General features: G+C 45.0%; 1 protein-coding gene across 2 annotated transcripts; it reads right to left on the bottom strand.

Annotated features, from left to right (window-relative positions):
- Positions 1 to 102: 102 nt before the first annotated feature.
- Positions 103 to 27840, bottom strand: LOC115308258 (DNA replication licensing factor mcm2). 2 transcript variants are annotated; one of them, XM_042286662.1, is made up of 8 exons: positions 27647 to 27796; positions 22206 to 22345; positions 21919 to 22007; positions 15172 to 15346; positions 13628 to 13847; positions 11174 to 11381; positions 8366 to 8396; positions 7927 to 8050 (listed from the first exon to the last, which is right to left on the bottom strand). In XM_042286662.1, exons 1-7 carry the CDS (start codon positions 27652 to 27654, stop codon positions 8391 to 8393), a joined length of 846 nt encoding a protein of 281 aa, XP_042142596.1. In that variant the 5' UTR covers positions 27655 to 27796; the 3' UTR covers positions 7927 to 8050; positions 8366 to 8390. The 2 variants fall into 2 exon arrangements, with proteins under 2 accessions (XP_029821973.3, XP_042142596.1); XM_029966113.4 differs by lacking the exons at positions 7927 to 8050; positions 8366 to 8396 and adding an exon at positions 103 to 6117 and having other exon boundaries at positions 27647 to 27840.
- Positions 27841 to 27949: the final 109 nt, after the last annotated feature.

Raw genomic sequence — 27949 nt, 5'->3', positions numbered from 1 at the left:
GCTGGGGAGAGGGACACAGTAGAATCTAAAATGGCAATAACCTGTCCTGCTGTGGTAATGATAGAGCAAAGTGATCAAAATGAGAGGAAACAAGAACTGAAAGTTAGTTATTGCAGCGCCCATGCACAGCTGCTGCAAAGTGTCTGTAGTTTATTTTCACAACGAGAAAAGCAAGGTTTTTTTCCCCCTAAACACCCGACACAATGCCACAAACAAAAACGGTGGGTTTATTCGTTCATTTATTTGTCCAATACACCCTCGTTACCTGAAGGCACTTCAGAGCAAATACATTGGCAAAATAGTTGGTAAATCTTTAACAAATCAACAATAATAAAGCAATAGTAACAAACAAACAAACACGTCATGGATCGCTGCGAAAAATGTTAGCGAAATACAGCATTTCTGAACAAGATAAGGTTTGTGTTCGTTAGCAATACACTCGGGGACGTGGTTCCATATACTTTGGCCATGTGAGGTGGGAAAGATGAGTGAAATGTGGCGGTTAACGAGTTTTGAGGAAATTCCCACTACATACCGATTGATGTATGTAGTGGAGCGATGACATCTAAAAGGGGCATTAAGCTATTGTTTGAATGCATAAAATGGGATTACGAAAATAAATTTCTCGAAATACTAGACATACCATATTTATCGGTCTGTAAACTGTACCCCTCTCCCCCTATAAATTGCCGTTTTCAGAAAAAGTTTGATATAAGAGTTGCACCTGTGTTTGTATAGTCAGCAGGGTAAAACGAGTGAAAAGCCCGCATACGTGTGCTGTGATTGCAATATATGTGCAAGCGAGAGCAATCAATATTATTGTCAACGAATCGAATGAGAAATATAACCCCCGTGGCAAACTTTCGCAATTAAGGTACATTCTTATAGAAAATAATGCATGTAAGTCATGCCATTGTATAAAACGTACCAACAAAAATTTGGAAAGAAAAAAATGTGGTTTACAAACTGGAAACTATGGTAGGTGCCACACTAGTTTTTGTCAATGTTACACTGGCAGCGTGCTATAAACATTAAATAGAACTAAAATGGACTGTTCTATATTGGATGAATTCCTGATATAGGAACCACCTTCCCCACTTCATAATCTGAGGGTGAACAACTTAAGTGACTGCTCCAATAATTTAGTAGAATAAAAAAAATATATATCTTAAATTCTTAAAAAAAAGAGAAAGCTGGAATAATTTTGTTGATTTTTATTGAAGAGGACAGTTTTGGTGTATATATATAATCATAATTATACCAACAGGATTAGCAAAAATAGCATCCATTTGTAAACAACAGGCACAGTCCACTGGTACTAACTTACTAGGTCTCTAACAATAGAAAAAGTTTCAATAAACATACAATTGTTTAACTTGTTGGCACATTCCACGCTGGACACGCAAAACCCTCCAAGTCTTGAATAAAACTGAAAGACATTTCGTCGTTGACAATATTCCGAAATTTCCTGGGATTATATTTTCAGCATGTCCCGGAGGCCGGACATGAAAAAATTGATCTTGCATCGTCAACTGCTCTTTCATCCACTTCTAGGGAACACGGATATGCGGCCCAGCAATGCTCAGAGGCGGAAAACTTGGCAGCATGGCACAAACCCTTTTCTACAGAAACTATCTCTAATAGGGCTGCTTTTGAATTCTTAATGTTAGTTTCAAACAACAGAAAACTGTTAAACTTAGCGGGCAAGTTTTCCCGCTATATATATACTGAGAAAATGATATATTGCCGACAAAATTAACAAACATCCATAGACACCTATATACAGACAGACTGAGCAGAAACATTCTGTGTGATCCTGGTTATATGCAGGATTAAAATGTTAACAATTCATTATAATTCAACAGTCATTTCAGGGTGCTCGAAATCCCCAGTGATTGAGCATTTTCAAATGTGTTAGCTGCCACTCTGACTACAATGCTGTAAATAAAATCACTAGATTACACCCCAAAGGAAAACAAGAAAAACAGCACCGCATGAGCAAATATACGCGAAACAGTACAAAAAGAAATGCCGTACAACAAACGTAGTACAACATCAGTTAAAAAGGCTGCACAACAAAAAGAAAAAGGTAATGGTGCAAGACCAAACAGTGATGACAGTGCAGCCTGCTACGACACTGAAAAGCAAGGGTATACTAGATAACAAAAATAATTTAACAGTTGATAAGAGCAGGTCTAGGAACAAAGAAACAGTGTCCCAGCTCAACAATATGTTAGGGCAGTATGTTCCAGTCGGATACTGTGCGTGGAAGAAAACGAGTATTTGAATAAGTCTACCCAAAAGAGGCTAATTTGATAATCGTTGTTGGACACGTTAATTGAGTCCTTGTTCATTTCAAACACTTTAGGCACTTATCCTGTGGTACCTTTTGAGAGTATTAGTAAATTGTTCCGATAACCCGCCAACGCCTTGGCACATGCATCGCATCACTGTTGAGAATCCTTATCGGAGGCATTGGAACGATTTACTAAAACTCCCGTTTATGCACACGCTGATGATTGCGAAAAGAGTATTGAGGTGGGCTATCTTCCACTCAGATGACAATAGTGTTAACCATAAAGAAGTAAAGAAATAGTTTGAAACATTCAGTTTGCTGGGAACTATGTGCAAACGCATTCGGAGCAGCTTCTCAAGTGATTATAGTCCATCTTTAAAAACTTCCACGACATTGTCAGAATAAGTTATGAGTATTGGCAGAGTCACACCTAAGCAGCTTCTTGAAAAAAAAAACTCTTTATCCTCCGACAGGCTCCTTGGATTAGTTTTTTATCTTTCGATTAAACTCTTGGATCAGTTATTTCATCCTCCAATAGAATTCTTGGATTAGTTCAGGGTAATTTAGTATTGTAACAGAAAACTGAATAAATGTTCTATAACATCTTCATTATCTTCTCTCACCATTTTGTAACCAACTTTTTGGAAAACCGTCGTCTACATTCTCTGCTTCTGTCATATTTAATTTCTCCTTGCAGTCCAAACTACTTCTCTGGGAATCACAATATTTACTAGTTCATTACCTAATTCAATCTCAAAAAATTAATTCTGCAATTCAACATTTATAAAGAGACAGTAAACGGCCTGATTCACCCTTGTAATCTATCAATAACTTCGGTTGTTTCTTGCCTCAAAATATAATTGATTTGTTTCAACACTTCAATCAGCCACAAATTTAAACACATCTCTGTAACAGGCTAACTTAATCCAACCACAGTGTACAGTCAAACGCCTTTATAATGAAGTCTGCGGGGCCGGCAAAGTTTTTCGTAGCAGCTAACTTTGTTGAAGTTGAGCGCGAAAAATCGTTCACGCGAAACTGAATTTGTGCTATCGCATTTTAATTAGCTGCGTGATATTCGAGGCGTTTTAGGAAAAACAATTTTGACTTATTAAAACGGAAAATGGTGGCCGAGTATGCTAGCACATCGAACCCTGGAACATGTGAGGCAAAAGTTCGCACAGCAGAATCCAGGCATCTTAAATTTGTTAGTTTGCAATTCTGTGTCCAGATGGTGCTACGTGACTATGGTGACTACATTGCTGCATACAGGCTTTCTATACAGCAACAGCAACGTAGTCATGTAGCGCCATCCAGACACAAGGCTGCACACTAACAAATTATTTAGACCCAAAACAGAGAGTGCACAGCGCAGTTGCACTTCCAGTCATTGCCACTCCCGCAGTATTCATCTTTTCTCAGCGCGTCACTTGAGAGCAACAATTAATGTGATATCAATTACTTTTCACCTAGACAATTCATGATACCGCTTTTTTTTGCTTTTGTTAAACAGGAATTCGTTGTAGCAGTCAGAGCAACACACTGAGCCCGCAGGAGATTGGCCGGGACTTTATTTTAATTCATTAATGGGGTGTTTTCATAGTAGAGGCATTCATTATAAAGGTGTTTGAGTGTATAACTGCTAACTTTAAAGAAGTTACTAGAGCAGCTTAGAGAACAGCATTCGCAAGTTAGCACATTTCTCTTAAGACTCGCCATCGTCAACAAGCTAGAGTGTTAAACTTTTCTTTTGATAAACTAGATTTATGGGCTATACTTTTTTCATGGTCTAGATCACCACTTGACTTCCTACACATCACTTTATAAATTGCCTTATTGGTCACAACAGCTCCAGCGTTCTTGTACGCTTTTCTAATGCGATGTAAATGTTTCGGCAGCAGCTCCTCCCCTTGTTCCAAGACTTTCTTCAACACAAAATACAGCTCATTGAGTAAACGACGATCCTTTGCAACGATTCTAATCGTCCCGTAAGGATTCATGTCGGCTCCAAGCTGCTCATTTTTGAGCCCGCTATTCACCAGTATTACGACTTCTACCTTCTTGATAAAAATGCTCACGGCCATACTTATCTTCTCAGTATTTGTGCTCGTGTAATCAAGAACTACGACGTCGTTCTTTGATATCCGGTTCAGGACGTCCTTCATGCTAATGGATTCGGGGCCGCAGGCTGCGCAGTAGCTCAGGTCAACATACCTCACCGTGGCGTCACCGCGATGCTGCTGCGTGCTACCTTGTAAGCCTAACAAAGTGAAGATGTCGCTCACTGTTTCGATTGCTTCCTTTGTCTCGAAAAAACATTTTTCGGCATACGCTCGAGGGTTAAAACCCGACTGTCGCAAATGGTATATTGACAGAAATTGAGCCAGGTTAATTGCCCTCATGCCGGTGGCGACCGTGAGCTTTTTAGAATAAAAAGCTGGAGCGCCACACACTTCGCAATCGCTGTCGCTTCCGCACCCGTCCTGAGCTTCTTGGCAGCCACTATTTCTGATGAATTCCAAGTTTAGCTTCTCGAGTGTGCCGTACAAACCAGTCAGCCTACGTGCATCCATAGCTTCGGGTATCCCCCTTACGTCCAAGGCTAATACGACATACTGCATAACACGCCAAAATACAAAGTCTCTCCTAATTTGCGGATTTTCTTCCTCAACCGAAAATTTGTGCAATGAGATCTTGTTGTAGTCTTCTTCGACCACATTTAAGACCAGTCTTTCGCAATACGACAATTGTGCCAGGAGCTTTATGAGAGGGTTACCGAGGTTTGGTTGAGACCGATCCAATTCTTCAGATACGTAATTTGCGAGTAAATCAATGTGCTTTTCTCTCCTAATAATGTGAGCGGATACTCTCCTTCCCGTATAATCACCAACTTTGGTTAATATCTGAAATAAAGCTTCGTTTTCCGACCACATACTCACAAGTTGTGACTTTTCGTTGCTTTTCTTCCGATCGTTATACTTTGCGACTTCTTCATTATGGTTCTTAATCTGCACTGCATCTAAATTTAATAGGAACTTCAAATTAAAAAGCGGCACTAAAACCCTATCGTTTAATTCAATCAGGCTCTTAACTAACACTTCCGTATAAATTTCTGGAACGATTCCAATATTAATCCTAAAGCTAGTCCTCGTTTGTGCGACGCTTGGAATATTGTGACCAAAACTTGACCTAATGACTAATTCAACAGGAATATTATCTAATTGAGCAATCTTGTTAGTTATAGCAACAAAATAAGCTATTGCAATGTTGTACAAGCTACGCGTTTCCTTGGGAACATTGTTGAATTCCTCTATCTTCACCAGAATACAAGGATACTCATTTGCAAAATACACTTCCATTTTTTTATCTGCCACTTCCCTCTTGTTGAAAAGATTTTCAACCCTCACACAAACAGATTTCTTATACGCAAGCAACAAATCGTACAGAAAAGCAGGCTCGTAGACCAGTCTCGGTGCCTCCGGCGTTGCGTGAAATATCTCGCTGTACTGCGTACGTTGCCACGGGCTGTGGAAAGTACCGGCGCTGACCGACGTGGCGTGGGGTGCGTTTGTGTAATGGTTATGGTAGTCTTTCGATTTCAAGTTTGATAACCTATCGCAGTCGTCGTCACTGGCCGTTGAACGGAAGTACGTACCCCAGTACTCTGGGTCCGACATTTCAAACGCACTGGTTTCACTGAACCTGGTTTTGTATTCAGATCTCGGGAAGCATTCACTTCCGTACTCGTCATCGTCCATGGCGAGGAAGCTTGTACGGAGCGGCGCTAGGGCTGCGTCGACTTGGTGACATCTCGGGCGACACTGTCAACCAGAAAAGAACCAATCAGATTGAACCGTTTTCCTTGCACAAGAACAAAGAAACATTTCAAGTAACCTGGACCGAACAATGCTCTTTGGGTCACTTTCCCCGACAGTAACTGAGCTGGTTAAAGGCGGACATACACTTTGCACTTTTCATTTTTTCTCATTCCCTCCTTTCACATGCCCTCTCCACCTTTCAACCTTGCCCCGACATGGCTCCCTTCACAGTTTTGGGAAGGAGGGCACCAAGAGGATTATCTTCCTTGCGGAAAACCGATCGGTTGTATGTCAAACCTTTAAAGCACTCAGCAGCCTGCCAGAGTTTGTGTTGCGAAAATGATTTGCGCCCTGGTCGTACTTGTACTGCAGATGTTTCGCTGTATACCTTGGACATTCCCACGTCCAAGATTAGGTTTTTTGGACGATGGCTTTTTAAATGTGTTTGCATTTATTGCCCTAGTCCATGCAGCTGTCTTTGGTTTGGTCTAGACCGGACCGTGGACCGCGGGGCAGGAACCGCAAAAGCGCGGTTCAGCCCCGCTTTTGCTCTATGCGTTCGGTCATTATGTCCACTTTTCCTCTTATTTAGAAAGGCAAGAGTCTTCTCGCGCGCTTCCAATGACGCGGCACTGTTGACGCGCCTCCTCTAAAAGCTGTGATGGCTGCATACGAAACTGCCGACGCCCGGGAGGATAGACTGGCTCTCCCAAGACAACGAACCCCTGCACTAAATGCTAATGCACTTCATCGAGAAGCAGCGTAACGACAACAGCAGTTTCGGCATCTTTTTTGTTTATTTTTATACTATAATTGTGCTTGACAGATAATATTTTTTTTCTTATATTCCAGTGATGTTTTACGAATGCTTCTTCATATACTAGTTTTATGTTATAGTCGGCGACAGGTTAAGAGTTCGGGATGGAGGATGGAGGAGGAGGATTGTTCGCTCCGCTGTAGTGGAAAGAGGTGGGAGGAGCTTCCTCCAAACCCTTAACCTGGCCCCGCCTATAGTTGTGTTTGATAGATATCTTTTTTCGTTATAGTGCAGTCATATGTTACTAGTGTTCCTTCGTAAAACCCACCCCCTGCTGTAGTGTTCACGGCGATGCAGGTTTCTTTGTAAATAAAATGTTCAACAAGAGCCCGAAACTTTCATGCTGACACTCGAATCTATTGATGTCTGGAAACTTTGTGTCTGGTGCATCCATTCATCTGTGGCCAGGGATGCATGCTGACCACAGTTGGCAGAGGAGAAATGTTGCTACCATAATACCCCGAGAGATAGCCCACCCAAAATCGAGAGCAAATCATATGAAAATGAAGAGTAGGCAAACTTTCAACGCGCAACAAAAAAAAATGATTTTTTTGTTTGTATTTTCTATTTTGCCAAGCTTGTTATCACATTGGAGGGCGACGAAACGTAGACGACAGTCCTTGCCAGTCAGCAATGTTTGCTTGTTTCCCATTGCAGTTAACTAACCTCGTTTCGACCGAGGTCACCACTGGCCCCAGCGCTGCAAAGATGCTCACTAGAAGTGGTAAGTCATGCCAAAAATAGGGGCTGGGTTATCTCTCATGGTGGGTCGTCTTGGGATACTACGGCAGTAACTTTTATTAATGAATGAAATGGCAGGCATTCTTAACAAAGATATTTCTGAGGAGGAGTTGCCTGAATGGTGTAATATTCAGGTGCAAAGACTCGCAAAATAGGCAGAGAGATGGCCGATTTACCCGAACGATCGGCGTGCCGCTCACCAACTAGAGCATTGCCAAACTACAGCATTACAAAAGTTGCCTCAGTCAACTTACTTTGTGATTGAGGCTTATTTTCTTCCAACTTATCGTCGGGAACCATTTTTCTTGGAGCCATATTTGCCGAGACCATTTATTCCGGACCCTATTGTCGGTGTCATTTGTTCTTGTGCCTCCACATCTGGCATTAAACACGAAATTAGTTGCACTATGCACATGCAGCACATGCTGAAAAGCAACTAGTAGGCAGGCTTTGTCCTTCGTTTCCCCAAACGCTTCGTCGTTTGGGGAGAAGCTGGGCATTCAAGGTGAGGAAGAGGGCACAGAGCAGCAGCAGCAGCAGTTGTGCAGATGCCATCTGCGGTTTAGTGGCAACCTTAGTCGTGAATTTGTACGGTTTGTAAGCGTGCAGGGGGCAGGCATGGGTTGAGGCACCAAGGAATTGAAGAGCAACTACGTACAGTAAATTTTAAAGCACATTGTGTCACTCACTCACCTTAGAATTATGGAAGAATCTCCCCTCATTCCTGAAGTGACATGGACAGGATATAGTGAAAAGGGGAAGAATGTAAAGGGATATTAGTGAAGAGGCAGGACCAGGGAAGAGGGAAAGCAAAAGGGAAACACCTACGGTTGAAAAGTTTGGGGGATTGCACACAGCACACAGCACAGCAGGGAAATATTTGAGGAGGGAAAATTCGAGGCGGAAATAACTGTCATTAGGACATTAATGGTGACTTGACTGGTGGGTTCACAGATATAATGGGGAGGATGTTATGGGAGCTCTGCAATGTACTGCGATGCCCTCGATCTAGTACAGGTTAATGCCCAAGTAAAATGTAAAGGGGAGAGTGACGTGGGAAAGAGGTAACTTGCACTCAACAAATGACTACTGCATAATGTCTCACAAGCTGTACGTAACAGGCTAGGAGGCATGGGAATAGATAAAAAAGATACAAAAACCTAGAGGATTAAAATAAAATGTGATACTTTGACAACAGAACCACAAACCAGGTGTAATTTATGTTGAGCTACAGGAGTTTTCTGAAGAAAGCTATATATATCCAGGTCACCGGAGGAAGAATGGACATTGATGATTTAGTAGAAATTTTTTTTGAAGTGGGAGCAATAGAAGCGCCAAACCAAACCAGAAAGAAAAAGAAGGCAAAAACACAAACCAAAAAGAAGTAAGAAAGCCGAAGAAGCCATCACACAGTGCCAAAGGTAGGATTGTGCGAATATTCAAATTTACGAATAGTAGTTTTGAATAATACAACATTCAATATTCACTTCAAGATGAACTGCAACATTCTTGACTGCAGTAGGTTAGCCCCCTTGAGTGCGCTTTTTACCAAACGCCGGTACACTGCAGAGAAGCAACACCCACGGAGCTCGCACTTGCGGGTGTTGCTTTGCCGCAGTGCACAGGTGCTCGATGAGAAGCGCACTCAACGGGGCTAATTTGCTGTGATCACCATTTCGAAAAGTCCAAATATTGCAGCCGCGCGCTTAGGAGGAAAGTATACTTTCAAAGCGGGATGGTGCACACATGCACCTAGTACATTTAAAAACACAAACTTTCTGAATGTTGATATCAACACTACAGTAACTTTCAAAATTAAACCGTGGCAAAATTATATACATGTTAGGCAGAGATGTCCTGACAACCTGCATTCATTATTTGTGGTTGTCTTTTTTTTTTTTTGTCTTTTCTTCTTAAATTAAAAATTTTAGGAAGGATATTTGAAAATAGCAAAGAGGTTTATAAATCACCTCCATTTGGTATAGCTGGTCATCTATATAGCTTTAATTTGATGCCAAATGCGTCATTTGGTAGCCATCCCAATGTAGAGATCAGACTTTCTAGGTCACAGTCCACACATATATGGTTGGACTAAATGTTAATGAAGAAATTATTAAGCGGAATCGTGGGAACAACCTTCAAGAATTCAGCTGGGTTTTCGTTTAAAATTTAAGCATGGTGCAGTAGTGAAAGGCTGGGAGAAACTATTAGATTAGAAAATATTTGGCCAAAACCACTACTCGCTTCGAATTCGCTTCGAGCTTAAAATCCACTATTCGCACAATCTTGATCAAGAGGCATTTAGAGAATGCAGATTAGTAAATAAAAGAGGCAGCTGAGGTAACGCTGAAACAGCAAAGCGACAGGCTTGCCACTCTGGACAAGTGAGGAAAGAATAAACCGACACTTAGATCCCGAACACCGTTTGTGGAGCGGCATATGGCCTGTGACACATTAGGTGAGGTCACATAAAATGTGTACAACATGGTAGTGGCAGAGGGAGGGCTGTGCAAAGGAGGTGGTTCATTTCTGTGCAAAGAACAGACCCCTCTATTATGCAGAATGTGCTTGTTATGTTAATGCTGTGTCCTAGCATGGAGACATAAATGCTTGCATTGGGGAATCTTCGTACTAACACGGCACGAGCGTATAAGAATTCTCCCTAGTCTGCGTGATGACGGATTACGCCATCAAAGCCTAAGATGTAGTGTTGTGCAAATATTCTAATAGTAGTTTCGAATAATACGCTATTTGGTATTCGCTTCGAGGTGAATTGCCATATTCATTCATCTCGATCGTGGTGGGTTAGCCCCGTTGAGTGCGCTTCTCACCAAGCATCGGTGCACTCCGGGAAAGCAATATCCGCAGAGCTCATGGGCTCTACAAGTACTATTGCTTCTCCGCAGTGCACCAGTGCTCTGTGAGAAGTGCACTCAACGGGTCTAAACCGCCGCAATTATGCGAGAGTATGTGTTAGGCAGCGATGTTTGACAGCCCGCATTCATAATTCCCGGTAGTTTTGTTTTTATTTTATCAATCTTGGAATAGAAGAAAGAATATTTGCATATGCCGAGCAGATTTATAAATCCCCTGGATTATAAATAACAAATATATTGTTTACACGCCACAGTTCCTAGAGTAGTTGTGTTAAAGTAACTGAGCTTAGAAGTGGACAATTAAAAGATTGGGAACCACCTTCACGCAAGTTCATCTGAATTTTCGTTCAAGCAGGGTGCAGAGTAGTGAAAGACTTCGAGAAACTCTATTCAATATTCTATTAGACAATATTCGACCAAAACCACTTTCCTTCAAACTCAAAATCCACTATTCGCTCATGGCTACTTGAATCTGCACAAAGTGGGCATGGTGGGAAGGTAGGCAAAAGGGATTTTGTTGGTAAACGCCGAACGAATTCGTTCTGCCAACAGGGCAGTAATTGTTGGAAGGCTTGCAAGAAAAGATAAGGAAAGGAGGTGGTCGGCAGACGACGACCTCTCTCACCTGCTCTCTCTTTACGGCGAAGGGGCCCACACTCCGGCACTCGGGACAGGGCCCCGGCTCGAACCCCCAGTTCCGCAACTCGACGAAGGGCCCCAGGACATGGCCGCACTTGACGCAGATGTACTTGATCAGGAACAGTAGCAGCAGGGTTCCCGTCACGTTCGTCGTCACACCAGCCGTCCGGACCGACTGATTCGGGTCCAACCGGCTACGTGAATCAAAGCAGATATTTTTTTATAAAAATGCACAAATGCACCTTACATGACTGGCTCCTATGCGGTACGCAATTTCGTCTGCTTCCTGCACAGGGGTTGCAATGACGTCAGAATGCCGAGCTCTCGTTGGTCAATTGAGAAAAAATAGTGGGCAGACCTCGAGGCATCTAACATTGAGGTCTACCCACCACCCTCTTAATCAAAGCCAATCAAAGCTCGACGTCGTTCTGACGTCACTGCAACTCCTGCGCAAAAAGCAGATGACTTGGTCTCCACACACTCTCTTTCACTTTAAATCAGACCACAGCCGACTCCACGACCCGAAGGAGCCGACGGAGCGGCGCCAAAAGTGCATTGTCATGGCACCTGTTGTCTTCGCGGGTTTCCCGTCACCCACCAAATGAATTGCGCGAAGAAAAAAAAAAACCTACGGGTCGCGGTACATTTACTGTGCACGATTGGTTTATTTCCCGATAGCAAACAAAGACAACGAGTGTCGTGACGACTCACTTTTGGCGCCGCTCGGTCACCTCTGTCGAATCGTAGCGTCGGCTGCGGTCGAACTCGAAGTGAAACGGAGCACGGCAGATTCCCGTAACATACTACTGTCGTGCAGGAGCGTCGGACGAAAATTCGCCGGTATAAGGAAGCATTGGGAGAAAGTGGGGAAGCGCTTGGTTTCGAACCGGGGTCTTTCCGGTCGTGAATTCTACATCAGACCAGTGACGCCTACGGCCCACGTGGGAAAAGACGGAATGTTGCCACAAGGCAGCAAGCACGCATGTGCATGTGGCAGGAGAGAGTGCAGGAGGCAAGGGGGCAGCGGAACAAGCACTCGATTCGGAGGAAATGGGGAGACGTAATGAGAAGGTGGAAGCCGGCAGATGTGGACGGAAGAGACACAAACTTTGCATCCCTTCCTGCTGGAGCGAAACGTCAGTTTGACCCCAAAACATAATGCCGCTTTTGTCCCCGCTATAGAGGGGGAAATTAACCCGAGGTCTTCAACGAGCTCCACGCAGCGGTAACTACAAGAATACCTGCTGCTACAACCCATCCATGGCGAAATGAGTAGGAGCGAGGATACGGAACTCGTCAAGTCCTAACAACCGAGTCTGCATTCCAAGTTTTGGCTCCGCACGCTGGCAAGCTCGACGTACCGTCGCTGAAAGGCAGTGTTCATCTCGCGCGGAACAAAATACATACCTGCCAACCTGCGGACTTTCGAATTCGTAAAAATCCCGCGGCCGCGCGGGGCGTGTGTTTACGCGAAGCGATCTGCACCTTAATGTCAGCCTCGCCACTGTGCGAAACGCTTACATCACACGTGCACGTGCTAAAGAATCCAAACTCCTCTCCCTTTTTGGTCGGCATGAAGCACGAGAATTCCGACGTGTAGGATCGGGGTTTGCCATTGCGCTGCAAAGCCACCGCGACCAGGGGAGTGCTACTATTACACGTGCAACAGACACACAGACGCCGCTTTGCTCGCCTCGAAACTGGCCGAAACAGAGAGGCCCAAACACGTCTGAACAGTCTGAACATGCCGAACCAAAGTGTGCCGCCCAAGAAGGCTATAAGTACTAGGAGGGGGCACGTTGCAATATCGGTGAAGCCTAGTCATAAAAAGTTTAAACAATATTGTGCCCAGCGTGACCGCAGATCTCTCTCGCGATTGGTGCGCGTGACATGTCACGTGCGAGATGGATGGTTGATTGTAGGAGGATTCCTTGCAGGCTTGCGCGCGCTCCGTCCGGTAGGTTTTATCAGATTGAAGGCTAGACGAAGGCTAGCTATGGTCACGCGATGTGGTCATGTTGGGCTGATAAGTGAGGAGAGTAAGGAGGAAAATGAGAAAGAAACGAGGAGTCAAGGGAGCATGGCTTGTGGAGGTTACGCGGCTGACGTCATGCCCTCTCCTACCCTTCTGTCCTCGTTGGCGCCGCCAAACCCACGAATAAGGGTTTTAGGCTTTGGATATTGGATTTGGATCCGCGGCCACCCGATAGACGAATAGTAAAAACCACGACGCTGCCATAAACGGTACCTATCGCCCTCTTGTGGCAGTGCAAGATACCGCCAACAACAGTTTTACAAATAAAGTAAAAAAAAAAAATTTATATATCTTTTTTTTTGTAAAATTTGAAGCAAGATTTGTAAAATTGGAAAATTAGTCCCAATTCATACATTTTACGAAAAATTCGGAGGAGTTGGCAGGTATGAAAATAGATGAACGGACCTGAGGCTGCATATTTCCTCGATGAGGGGCAGGTCGGTGATACGGACGCGGATCTCCCCGGTGATCCGCTCGTACTGCGGGAACATCCCCAGGACAATGTCCTTGGCGGCTTCATCCAGGATTACCAGCACTTCTGAGGGCGCCTCCGGCAGGAAGTAGGCCACCATCTGATCTGCTGTTGCCAGCGTGGTGTAACTCACCTCCAGGCTGTGCCCGTTCCCTGGACGACGGAGAGGAGGCGGTGTCGTAAGCCAAAGGCAGCGCTTCAAAAATGAAAAATAAAAGTAGCTTTCGCGACAGCAACGGGCCCTTTTCGACGATGTGTGTCCTCCGGTGGGGTGCTGCGTCGATTATCCAATGCCAGCTATGCTTTGGGAATTCAAATGTGCATGGACATGAGTGCCGCATCATACTCCGTTCACCACTAAGCTGACAGTGCAGTGGAAGCTACATGTTCGGTGGACCACTCGCATGCCTATCTTTCGCCACATGATCACACTCCCGCCTACACCCCTGCGTGGAGAGTGGGTCAGGTGATGAGAGGGAAGAGGTTGGCTGGTTCAATGAACGCATAGCTCACATTGCACTGTTCGGCGCGTACTCGCGCCGAACACTGCACTCTGTGCATTGGGCAGAAGTGCCAAATGCATTCGGCACAAGTGCCGTGTCAGCGCTCAATGCAAACACAGATCCAGTCACATGATTTGAGTAGAAAGCCATGCCCGAAATATGGCGGCCTCCAGTGCTGCCCGATGAGGTTTTGTAAAGGGTCTATTGGCGACGTGTGGCCCATGTGCCACCGCCGCAAGTGGCGAGTGTGGCAAGAACGCCAAACTTGAGACCCAACATTAGAATCAATGAATGAGAAGAGCAGAGATCAAGTGATGTGAGATTTAGTACAAATAGCGTTTGAGAAAAATGACCTCAGCTTCAAGCGTTGTTCTCTGGGCGTTTTATTTTCCGAAGAGAGAGCTTCATGAATGCCGGACTATTTAAGAACTAGGAAGCCCCAGCGGCAGCATTCTTGTCTAGAGCTAGGTGAACATGCCTCACCTAGAGTAGCTGCGGAGAGGGTCTGCAGGGCGTCCAGAAAGTTCTTTCCACCACTCGTAAAATCTTTTGTATATTTCCACTCCTTATATACGTAAAGTTATTTGCTCCCCATCACCAACTAACTCGACCTCACCATCATTACCCAAGTCACCGGGAGTCCGCGGCGCCTCACTAAGAAAAGGGCCATCATCAACATTTACTGTATAATCTTCCAAAAGGAAACAAACAAAAACGCACCACGCAGATATCATCAATGCTATGTCCCTTCTCAATGCCAATGGTGATGACAATGTCCCTGAGGTGTCGTCATCACCGTTGCACATGGCCTGTTCCGAAAAATCGTTCAGCTTGAAATGGCTTTTTTTGGATTAGAGAAAGCCCATTATTAATTCAACGATGCCGGTCGTTCGCTGCCTCGTTCTTTCCCAGGGAACCAGTTGAAGCGAGCTACGGACCGCACCGGCCGCGGATGCGGAGGCAGTTGTCCTCACCTTCACACATTTGTTCGATCTTCTCCTTGTAAAGATTGTGGCCCTGCTCGTCCACGTAGGTGCGGAGGAAATTCTTGAAGCGGTTGTAGATTTCTGTCTTGGGCCCCAGCTGGGTGACCCACTCCTGGACCGTGTGGCCTTTCAAGTCCTCCAGGTTCTCTATGCTCTCCACCGTCTGCGGACATCGTGGCCAGCCGTGAGAGACCGGGCAATGGACTAGACTAGCCAACAAGCGATGCCTTTAGTGCGTTTTTCCTAATGAGACACATGACCTAGAAGTGAAGCATAAACTTGTCAATTATACAGGGTGTCTAATTTTAATTCAAACAGATAAAAAAAAAAGAGGGTGAAAGTGGGACGAGCGTTGTCTTCCCCATGTATTACCAGGCTCGGTGGACGTTGACTTCTGGGATAATCGCAATGCGAAGTTGACTAGCTGACTGATTTTCGTTAATGAAGTTTTTCATTATTGGTTTCAGGAATCATGTTGGAATTGCAGTATTGATGGAAATTACTATTAGAGGACAAGCCAATTTAAAGAATTTACAAGAAGGTAATGTTTTTTAAAGATATTATAGGTTTTTGTCTCCCGATTTATAAAAATGAAAGACGCTTACAATTCCCTGTAATGCGCGTGCAGCTCTTGAGGAAGAGGAAGGGAGCGTATTGAGGGGAGGCAGAGCCGTATATGTAGAGAGTTTGGCCATTCGTTGGGAAGTTTAGGAGACAAATGAGGAGGCCCCATTGGCCGAAAGCGGGCTGGGCGTGTTCCAGGGCGTCTTCAGAAATTCGAATGTGACCAACCAGAAGCCGGAAATAATACCCTGGCGGTGGTCGCAAGAAACAAACGTGATAAGTGCAACGAAGTGACTCTCGATGACTGAAAATATGGTACACGTGATGTTTAAATCACGCTCATTCAAAATGATGGTGGAAGAATGCGACTAGCGGAACGATCGACATAATCCTTATGCCAAGCACCGAGGGCCGGGAATCTGTCGTCCGAGAAGTCACACTCTGTGCGAGCAAAACGGAGTTGAGCGGCGCATTCGTTTCTTACATCTTTCTGCATGATCATGATCGAAACATCACGTGCACCCTATTTTCAATCACGAAGAGCTACTACACTTCACTCTTACAAGCTTATTAAAACCACATACGAACATATACCTTCGATCAGAACTGTTTCTCGCAACCACCGCTGGAGGATTCTTTTTGGCTTCAAGTTGGTCAAGAAAGCAAAGTCCTTTTTCCGAGTTTGGTGCACACCCTGGCTCTGCCTGTGCCTCCCATTGACCAAACTCTCTGTATACACGGCTCTCAGGGGAGGGTACGCCCTTTTTCCTCTTCTGCTCCACTCCCAATTAGCAAAATATTTCCGCCAAATTTCCCGCTAAATTTAGGGGAAATATTTTCCCGCTAAATCTAGCGAAAAAATTCTCCGCCATATTTAGTGGAAAAATGATTTTCCCCTTAGATTTATCTAGGGAGAAAATCTTCCCGCTAAATTTGGCAAGAAAATTTCCTTGCTAATTTTGGCGGGAAAAATTGCCCGTTAAATTTAGCGAGAATATTTCTCCGCTAAACTTGGCGGGGAAATATTCCCCTTAAATTTAGGCGCCGTGTGACGTCACGTGTGACGTCATAATGGGAAACGTCCCATAATGTAATGTGCGGTTACGCCGACCAAGACACCACTCCAGCCAGAACGGGGCGCCTAAGAGCTGCGCTTTAGAAAATGTGTGCAAAAAGAGCACAACAAGCCCCGCCCACAGTAACGCTTGCAAGAGTGACGTAGTCGTTTCAGTCACATTGCTACTTGTGTCGTCAGTGCACCTGCCAAGGACATGCTACCAAAAAGCGACGACACTCTCATATCAACGTCACTCATCCGAGTGTCGTTCTGGGCAGGGCTTGCAACACTCTTCTAGAGCACACTCTTTAAAGGGGCCCTGCAATCATAATTAAGCATCTACCTTTTTTGCGGTTTCCACGTCTCTTGGAGTTGGGGCAAGCCAGCAGGCATGGAGGAAGTAACTAAATATTAGTGCATCATATTTTAACCGGACGACGTGGAAACCTCCTCCACTGACGGGGGCGACCCGCGGTATCAAAAGCGCGCGATATGTGATGTCTTTGGTCCTGGGCTTACTACTGGTCAGAGCCGCTAAAAGCTTCTTTTTAGTCGAAATACAAAATATAAGTGATGCGAACCGTTTCAATTATTTATAAAAGTAGTTTTTGTTCAGGATTTTAGATCAGAAGGAACCAATGCAGTTTATAAAGTATGGAAACAAGAAATGAACCGTCGACATAACCGCCATCAAGCGATGGAAGAGGAAAGGAGTAGTGCAATGAGGCACCGACACGGAAAGGTACCGGATGTGTGCGGCACCGCTGCGGTAGTATGAACTGGATGATCCGAATGGCTCTGAGCGTTCCGAGGGCCTCCGGCGAGCAGCTTTGTTTTGCGGTTTGGCCGTTTCGCGGTATGGCAGCGCGAAGTGGCTCCCATTCTGAACTGATCATTACCCCGTGTTTGCTGTCATTTGTGGCCAATGAAGTGTCATGCCGAATTAGTGTTTAATTAAGCAGCAAATGCAATGAGAGTCGCTCTGGCTGCCCGCCGCATATAGCCTATCCAGAACATACTTTAGTGGCGCCCCCTCGCGCCGTCGACACAGAGTGCGACAGCCGTGAGTGCTTGCTGAGCTCACTACCCCTCCTCTAGTTCACCGCCACTCAAGCAACTAAAGGCCCGTTCACACTCTTGCGACTGCTTGCGACCTGTTAAACATGGGTTCCTTAAAACTTCTTAAACCAGAGAACACACTGGCGCCATCTATTGGGAAGCAGTGTAAACTCGGCGGTCCGGCATATTTTTTTTTTTATTTCTCGCGCAATATCCTTTCTTTTTTGGCTCGAAAAGCTTTTGTCAATGTTATAAACGAGCCTTTCTATGGGTATTACGCACATTTGACCTCGGAAATCCCGCAAAACCTTCGCTTTTGTGAAATGCAGTTCTAGGGTCACCGCATAGATGGCGCCACAATGTCAGTGTGTTCCCTCATTCTAGAAACATTTACGAAGTTGTAAGAGATCTCGTCTCTCTCAGTCGTACTCGGTCGCAAGAGTGTGAACGGGCCTTAAGAACGTCATGAAGGAGGTTATTTTTTGCTTGTTTTTGTCATTTTAATTTGCCTGTAACTTATAAAATAAAGTGAAATTCGAGAAAAGTATAATTAGGTTACTACGTTCAGTGCGCTGAGGTTCGGTGCAAATTAAAAACCACTAAAAAGTCCTTGCAGGGCCCCTTTAAGTCAGGGCGAAAAGAACAAAAATCGATTGATTAATAAAACCATTACCTTTTCCCAAATTCTTTAGTTGGTCTGGCCTCTAATAGTAATTGCCACCAGTCAATACAACAATTGCAACGTGACCCCTAAAACCAATATTTAAAAAGTTAACAAAGGAGTACAATGTCTGTGCAGACTGCCTATGTAAAAGTCTAATTTGATTACAGTTGAACCTCAATTTAACGAAACCCGATTTTGCGAGTTTCCTGATTTAACGAACAAATTCGGATTCCCCGCGCAGCCTATCCCCGAAAAATGTCTTTCTCAACTTTACGAAGTTCCCGATTTAACGAAATTATTAGGGGGTCCCGGTGACTTCGCTAAATCGAGGTTCAACTGTATTTTGCAATTTTCACTGAGCTGTTTTTAAAGGGAAGCGGAACAGCTTTTTGAGAAAAATGAGTTAATGGTTGATTCTGACATGCATGTGCCTGCTGAATTCAAACATCTCAACCGTTTCACCCAAAATCATCACTAAACAGAAGCGATAGCCGCAGCGGCACACCATTTGGCTAGTCACATGTGACGCGTCACTACATCATAAAAGGACCATCTCGATTCTCGCTTGCTCCTAAGCGTGCGGAAGAGTCGGGCACCGAGGCTTCTGCTCTTTTAAATCAGGTTCAGCTTCTGATGTTTTTAAATCATCCAAAAGGGGAATGTGGTGAGAGGACCCTCGATGTGACAAAGTATCCGTTGACAAAGCAGAAAAAATGAAAGACATTTACAATTCTCTGTAATGCTGAATTAGAGTGCAGCTCTTGAGGAGGAGGAGGGGAGGGTATGCCCCTCCTCCCCTCCCATCTATTAAAAAATTTTCGCTAAATATCCCTCTAAATTTAGTGAAAATTTCCTTGCTAAATTTAGCGGAAAAAATTCCTTGCTCAATTGAGTGGAAAAATTTCCCCGCTAAATTTAACGGGAAAATTTTCCTGCTTACTTTAGTAAGGAAATGTCCCATAATGCAACTCGCGCAGTTGCGCCAACGCAACGACGATGGTTTTGCCGCTCAAGCCAGAAACGGGTGCCTAAGAGTTGTGCTCTAAAATGGGAAGAAAGGAAATCGGTTTATACAGTAGACTCTCATTAATTCAAACTCCAGAAGTTACAGATTCATCTAAATATGATATTAGACAACATTATGATTTGTTACATGGATAGCTACACATACAAAGCAGATTTTGCCAGTTTCCTCTACCTATGCCTATTTATAAGCAAGTACAGGCATAACACATTGGTGAAAGAACTGTGACGTTAAGTTTATTCATCCGGCAAAAAAGTTGTCGATTGCGGACTGTTTAGTCAGTACATGAGATCTCAAAACAAAATTTTCAATACCAGCCAACACAAGTAGCTCTTTACGGGACTCTTCCTTTGCAGACAGAAACTTCCGGAGCTGAGCGATGTGCTCAAAGGCCTCTGCGGCTGTGACAGTTGGTAATGGGTCATCCCTTTCTTCATCATCACCTTCACTCTCACTTCTTCACTCACACACACATCGTCGTCAAGACTAGCATATTCTGCCAGCTCGGCATTCACATTATGTGCTTTAAGGCCAGAAAGCATAATGCCAGTGAGCTGTTCCTCATCCTCGATGTCGTCTTGATCATCATTGCTAGTCTTGAAGCACATAATGTGAATGCTGTTTTCTGCTAATGTGTGCCTGCTTGAGCCCCGTTGAGTGCGCTTCTTTCCGAGCACCGGTGCACTGCGGAGAAGCAACACTCGCGAAAACAAGCTCCGCGGGTATTGCTTTTCTGCGGTGCACCGGTGCTCGGAAAGAAGCGCACTCAACGGGGCCGCGAGAACAAAAAAGTATGAATTAAGCGAAAACGCCGTTCGAATTAAGTGGCTTATAAATACATTAAAAATATAGCGGGACAACCAAAATTTTCAGATCTGTTTGAATTAACCGGAAGTATAAAATATCCGAGTTTGAATTATCGTGAGCCTACTGTAATTATTTATATCTAGCATATCACTGCCCTTGTGAAGTATATCACCGCCCTTGATACTCGCACTTGAAGCGAAAAACAGACGGTTTCAAATGCGAGGTTATATATATGTGTTAAATATGGTGCAAGAAGATCGATGACATATTTGATAGGCGTTATTTGCATGTTATTGACATCAATGTTTTTGCTAGTTTTAAGACTCATAACGGCTGTATATACTTCTAGATTGTCAAGTCAAAAGTAAAAAAAAGTTATTTACCTGTGATAATGGCATGACCTCTATAGTGCTTTAGTTATGCAGGACGATAATACACAGGACAATGCACCAACATTTACAAAAAATAATTAAAAGCGTCCCAAGAGATAGCCCACCTAAATTTGATAGCAAATTGGATGAAAACAAGGGGTGGGCTAACTTTCAGTGTGCCATAAAAAAAACATAAAAAAAGGCTAGTTTTAGATTTTGTGATTCTCAAAACTTGTGATCGCAGGAAGGGCAATGAACCAAAGATGACTGTCCTCACAGTCAGCAATGTTCACATAACTCCCGCTGTGATTAAGTAACACCGCTCTGGCTAAGGTCGCCGTTGGCCAGGGTCCAGCATTTACTAGAAGTGGGCTATCTTTAGGTGTTTCAGAAAAAATAGCAAATCATGCCAAAACTTAAAGAGCGCGCCTAAGCTTCGCCTTTAAGAGTGGAACGCGATAGCGTTATCGGGCTCCATTCGCATCGCCTTCTCTTTTGCTTCTCACGCCAGCAAACGCGAGTGCGCTCCGACGTCCGGAGGCGCTATCGCGTCTCCGAATCGTCCTGTCGCTGCTGTCGCCCCACTTCGGCTGCACGGGCACGCGTATAAACATATAAACTTCCGCTCTTTCCCGAGTCGTGCAAGCGTGCCTTGCATGGCCTATTCAGTAGCTTGTCTGGCTCACTTTTGAAGGGTTGTGGGTTCGAATCTCACATAAATTCTTCAAATTTGTTTTCCTAAGGCAAATGAATAACTTTGTAAAGTGAAATTATTTGAGACGTGCGACGACCTTTAATCTGTATTACATGTCCCGTTTTCATCACTTTCATCCGCACGTGACGTTGCATTTCACGCGAGCGCTGTGGGTTGTTTGAAATTCCCGCGGCAGGTCATGTGGGTGTGACGTCATGACCCTGTCAACCAATCAGGATTTTCCCATCACGCCACCGACTTTTCTGCGGCACAAGCTCCTTAACACTGTTGCGTTAAAAAGAGGAGTGGGCTATCTTTCTGGGATGGGCCATTTCTCTAGATATTACGGCAGTAGATAGGAGCGTATAAAAAGGGAGGAGGGAGGCATCACGGCCAGAGTTTGCCTAGGGCGCTTGATGGTGTAGGGTTGGCCTCGAATGCCGCGCCTCTCTGTTCGAGAGTGCTAGTGGCTCGCTACGAAGCAAGGAAACCTACCTCTTCATCGTCGGACACGGATCCCTCTGCAGCATGCCCCGCATGAGTCCTACAATGCACAGGGCGCTCTCCCTCGCAGGCACTTTCGTCTGCAATGCGACAAATGAACAAACGAAAAAATATAACCGAAGTTTTCACATAACATGCAGCTTTAGCCGTTCACCCCGTCGAGCTTGGAAACGCAGACGCAAGAAGTTTTGCAGGGTGAACGGGATGCAACCAAAGAAAGTTGTCGAGACCGAAAATCGGCGCTAAGGAATTTTGAGGCACTGTCAGGGGGTACCAACCGTAGAGCAGTCCCTGCTGCATGTGACTTTCTTCCAGGTCGCGCCGACAGAGCCGGTCTGTTTTGGAGACAGTGCCGTACGCTGAGTCGTCGAGAATCCGCTGGTTATACACGTCCAGTGTTGGAATGACTCGGCAGTCACTGAAAAAAAAAACAAGTGAAAGCTCAAAACGTTATGGCGGCGTTGCAACGCAGACCCTTTCCAAAAATCGGTCCGGCCACTTAGACGACAACCTCCCAAATACCCGTGAAATTCGACGTTCCTCAGGGATCAGTAGTGGGGCCACTCCTTTTTCTACCTTATATTAACGATATCTGTGTGAATGTTCAGTCAGCGATTCGGCTCTTTGCAGACATTTGGCGGACCACATCTTTTTCCTCTGGTAGCGCCAAACAACCGGCAGAGATAAATGACATTACATTGCGCTGTCCTAATTGGCCACTCGAGGGTGCTCTTACTTTTAACGGGCCTACCCATCTGCTTCAGCCTCCCAGCTGGCTGTATGTGCAAAATAAAAAATGAAGTAACATATACCGCAGATCAAACTAAACACATTGCTGGGGTTCCGTGCTTTCTAGGATTATACACTTCTTCGAATTCAGCTGTATTTTACTGACAGTTTAGTTTTGCCCACAGATTCTGTGTTCTTCAATGTCGGGACAAAAAAAAAAAAAAATCGGCGTTTATCCGGATTTGTCGTGAAGGAAAGAGGTCAACGGTGTTCTCCAACCTCCAGGAAATACATCAGTGTTCAGAAATACTTTAAGTACATTGTACTTCAAGTACTACTTTATTCAGGTTTAGAATACCTGTACTTAAAGTATTTTTTTCTGGTACTTAATTTCCAAGTAAAGTACAGCCTCCGGCTTCAAAGTACATTCCTCAAATTCGGTCTGGTTAAATTTTTATGACAAAACGATGCTTTGTCAATGGACCTCTTGGCGAATATGTGCTGCCACCTAGACACGCGACTGGGGTCGAGGCTAAGTGGCGAGAAAACAACGCGCGCGCGAGGCCTCTCCCACCCGTTGCACTCCCAAAACGTCAGCTACATCCTGTTCACCCATTCAGACGCTGTGACCTAGATACAGCTCCCCCGAACTCGCCTTTGTCCCCATCGTGCGTAATCTTCCGTTCCGAAGTCGACACAACGAAACCATCTTCCCTTTCTGCTCGGCCAGAAGGAAGAGAGAGTACTGGAACCAGTTACTCTCGGACCGATGTTTCTGCAAAAGGTCCATTCGGAAGCCACTTGACTTTATCCAATATCTGCCGCCATTTCCGAAAATAACTAATGCACCCCCGGTCACTTCAATGGCAATGCATGATAGTTAAAAAAAACACGGTATACAGCAGGCAAGCGTTCCCAAATGTGTCTTCGGCACAGGGGCGGATCCAGAACTCCATTTTGGGGGGGGGGGGGGGGGGCGGAAAATTTTTAAGGATACTATTCTCCCATTCTTTCTTGTGCAAGGGGGTCCACCCATGTCAAATTGCCCTCCGAGAAGAGGGGGGGGGGGAAGGAGGTCGACTTTGTTTGGGGGGGGGCAGCCGTTTTCCCGTTGCCCCCCCCCCCTTGGATCCGCCACTGCCTCGGCACATCGGAGTGGAAGGAGAGGCATATCAATCAAAGAGCAGCGTAGAGGACGTGCAGGGACGAGGCAGCCAAGAGTGCCCTGTCATTGGTTGAGGTCGGGGGGAAACAAAAGCACATGGGTCTATCTCGAGGGCAAACAAAGGCACAAAGTGTGCCAAGAGCAGACAAACTCGCACGCCGTATAGGAGAATAAAAAGGCATCACGAAAGATTATGTTAAAAGTACTTGTACTTTCGAGACCGGTTCAACGGGAATCGGAAATCGCTTTGCTATATCCGCTTCCTTGTTATATATGAACTCATACAAATAACATGAAAAAAAAAGATAACATGGGTAGTCACGGGCATATGGTTACCGAGCCTGCAGAAAGCAGTCAAGGCTCCTTTGCACGCGTCCCTCTGCTAGATTGGAGCTGCTTCTCGCCAACTGCGAGAAGCTCCGATCGAAAAAAGATCCTGCTACGTACGGACCGTGTTGACAGCTGCTACGGCCCCATGGAGGACGCCGGCGATGGAAGGCATTCTTTACGCTTATGCGCACTCCGTTGAGGATGACACACTTTTGATTCAAGGAGATTGCCTTCATCTTCCCCATCGAGGTGCAGGCGGTGCCGGGACTCTCCATTGTTGAGTGGCGATGATTTTCCAAATCGGTGCTTCAGCGCAGTAGACTTTCGCGCAAGAGCGGCCTCACCGACCAGACGCTGACACAAATCATGAAGCAAACAAAGAAGCGCACACAGCACCGAGTTCGCGCTCAAGCTTGTCTGTCGTCGGTATAGAGAGCCTAGATTTAAGAGATGGGGCAACTGCTCGGTCGGAATCATGTGGTTTGTGGGCCGTGTTTGCTAAACGAGCTGCAGCATACAAGAACCCAAAACTCAAAAGCGTTCACCTCCTGCAAACATGTCCTCCTCTCCGCCAAGTTTCCTCGCCAAACTGGCCACGCGACAATCAAATGCAGGCGTACTTACTGCTCCCTCTCTTAAATCTAGGCTCTCTCTGTCATCTCCGCCAGTATGTTGTAGCTAGCGCTCCGAACACCCTTATCGGCATGTCACGATGGCTTCTCTGCGTCCGATGCGGTAATGCCGCTTCCCAGATAAAGAGCAATGAGCAAATAATGTTGCAGAGATTGCCGCCTGTGGCCTTTCCAGCATCTTCTGCAGCTTGTTTCGGGTGGCTTCTTGGGCACGGCAGCAAAGTGCAGCAGTCCGAGACTTAGTCAACGTTCAAAATTTTATTCTTTTTTTAAAATCGTCACAAAATTTCTCAGCTTTATCTGCGGGATCCGCTCGATTTCCTTCACGTAAAACAGACACAAATGCAATGAAACAGTGCAAACGGGAATGGGAAATCGTGATCTCTTCGCTGTAGCCGCTATTTTGTTATGACCGACTTCGTTATAACCAGTCTCGACAGTACTTTACTATAAAAGTATGTGGTATTTGTAGTACCTTACTTCAAGTACATTGCACCCGATGTACTTACTACTTTACTTGAAGTACATAACCTGTTATTTACTTTGTACTTTAATTAAAGTACTTTTGGATGTACTTTACGCAACACTGGATACATCCATGATTAGAATATTCGAAAACCATCCTGGTACTATTAGGAGAAGAAAACGAGATAAGGCGTGCAGAAACGAAGTAGGCAAACAGGCAAGCTGGTTAAAGTTGCAGATAGTTGAAACCAAAGACGACGTCTCCAGTTTCTCTAGATCTGCTTTGGGTTCACACAAAATAAAGCTTTGGATAGAGATTTATTTCAGTGGAGCTTTGGTTCTCTTTATTATTTTAAGAGAATTTAAAGTTTTTCAATTTTCTCCATTTTTGTTTACTGAAAAAAAAAAAAAGGGAAAATTTAGGGTTGGCCTTGAGCACAAAGTGTGCAGAGCGTAAGTTTGTCTGTTTCTTGCACAGGGGCTGCAATGACGTCTGAATGCCGAGCTCTTATTGGCTGATTGAAAAAAAAAAAGAGTGGGACCTCAAGGCATCCAGGGGCGGATCCAGAACTCCGTTTTGGGGGGGGGGGGGGGGGGGGAAATATTTGTAAGGATACTATTCTCCCATTCTTTCTGAGCACCGGGGGGACCACCCATGTCAAATTGCACTCCAAGAAGGGGAAGGGGGGGTCGACTTTGTGGGGGGGGGGGGGGGGGGGGGGGGCAGTCGCCGCCCCCCCTTGGATTTGCCACTGAAGGCGTCTCGCGTTGAGGTCTACTCACTAATCTTTCAATCAAAGCTGATCGAGAGCTCGGCGTGGTTCTGACGTCACCGCAACTGCTGCGCAAAAAGCAGACGACTTGCTCTCCACATACTGTATGTTAACGCTCTTGTTTTTCTCAATCGCCTTGCTTACCACAGCAGCTGTGGGTTGCGTTCCGACTTACAGCCTTACAGTGTCTGCGAGAACCACCGGTTCTGGTGAAATTTGACACCACGACCAACGTGATTTCTTATTTCGCTGAGAGAAACAAACACTCAGGTATTGCTAAAATAAAAAGCGCAAAGGACAAGTGTAAGACTACAAGGACAAGCACTTGTCCTGTGTAGTCTTCCACTTGTCCTTGGTGCTTTTTATTTTTTTAATGTTTAATTCCAACTAGGCCAACAAATTATTTTGCTACTCGGGTATTGATTTCTTTCTTTTTTTCTGTGAGTTAACAGATTGAAACGAAAACGGATTCCTGTACCGGGTTCCACAAACATTTAGGATGAATTGAATTTTAGAAAAGCGGAAACTTCATTTCCCTTAAAATATCATTCATATAAAAAATTAACCAGCCTAGTATATCATATTTCGGCTGTTTGATAAATAATTGTTTTTGTTATATACCAGTTATGTTTCATTCCTTTTGGGTTGCAGTCCAATCAATCTCTTGGCTCATGCACGGCTCTAAAGCCACTTGATGAACGTTTTATCAAGAGCTTTATTGATCAGATCAACATTTTGCACCGTCGAAACAGAAACAAATTGAGATAACAAATTCGCAGTCGAGAGGCATTTCATACATAATCTTTACTGCAGGCGGAAAGAAGTATACTAATGAAAGACGACCTCAAGCATAAAGATGGGGTTTTAAACGTTTTTCATGGTATTCAGGAAACAATTTGGTCCTTTTCCTGGAAAACTTAAGGCTGTCTTGAGTATGTACGTAGCAGTTGATTGCTGCATGCATGTTCTTCAACAGTATCAATTGAACAAACGTTCCTGTACCATTCACCACTGCTCAAGATGTACAGCATTTCCTCTATTCTTTGGCAGCCTTGCATCATCCGAACAATCCCACTGTGACCCATGCGGTACGTAGTCTACTCCATAACATAATTTTAGACCTCAAGAGTTTTACGATATTTTCCTCTATGTGCCTTCTTGATCAGGAAAAGAGCCCAGTAAAAGTTTTCTTTTTCCACCATTAATTTTCCATAGAAAAACTTTCAATCACTTAATTAATCTTCATAATCATCCATCCAGGGGATGGATGATTATGAAGATTCGGATCTAGAGCAAGGGGTCATTCACTACATATCACAGGCTCAGACAGTTTTAGAAACGGGGATGTCAACAAAACCATAAAGCTGAAACACAGACAATTAGAATAATGTCGTCTTGTCCCAACTGGTTTAGATTACGACGCTTCGTAACCAGCTCTCCTACATATACTTTTGCTTCTTGCGATGTCAACAAAACCTGCAGTCGGGAGATGGTGCAAGGTTTCGCGCACGATCGGAGTTGTACCCAAAAAACGAAACTCCCCAACTGCCCTAACTGCTATACATAGCTAGAGGAGAGCCACGCTCGGCGGTGATAATTCGTAATGGAGACCATGAGTCGCTCACCTTTCCATGTTGTCTCAGAAGGGTTCCTCCCCGTCTCCCTCCTCCTGCTCGTGACGCACGTTGTCATCTTCGTTGCCCACCTAGGAGCTTGGACTCGGTGCCCGAAGGTCGCGACCCGGGACCCAGGCAACCTGAGCCCCTGGCTTGAGCCTCCGGTCCGGTCACGGAACAAGCTTCGCGACACGAACGGCAGTGGCGCCACCGTACCGGAGTCACTATCGTCCCACTTACGGAGCAGACCGTTGCAATGGTCCGCCATCTTATGTCTAAGTAACGCGGGAAGTGACTCGGCGTCGCGAACCG

The sequence above is a fragment of the Ixodes scapularis genome, unplaced genomic scaffold (genome assembly GCF_016920785.2).
Source record: "Ixodes scapularis isolate PalLabHiFi unplaced genomic scaffold, ASM1692078v2 PGA_scaffold8__174_contigs__length_109621045, whole genome shotgun sequence".
NCBI lineage: Eukaryota > Metazoa > Arthropoda > Arachnida > Ixodida > Ixodidae > Ixodes > Ixodes scapularis.
Note: the sequence above shows the minus strand (reverse complement) of the source record. Positions and strands in the feature narration are given on the sequence as shown.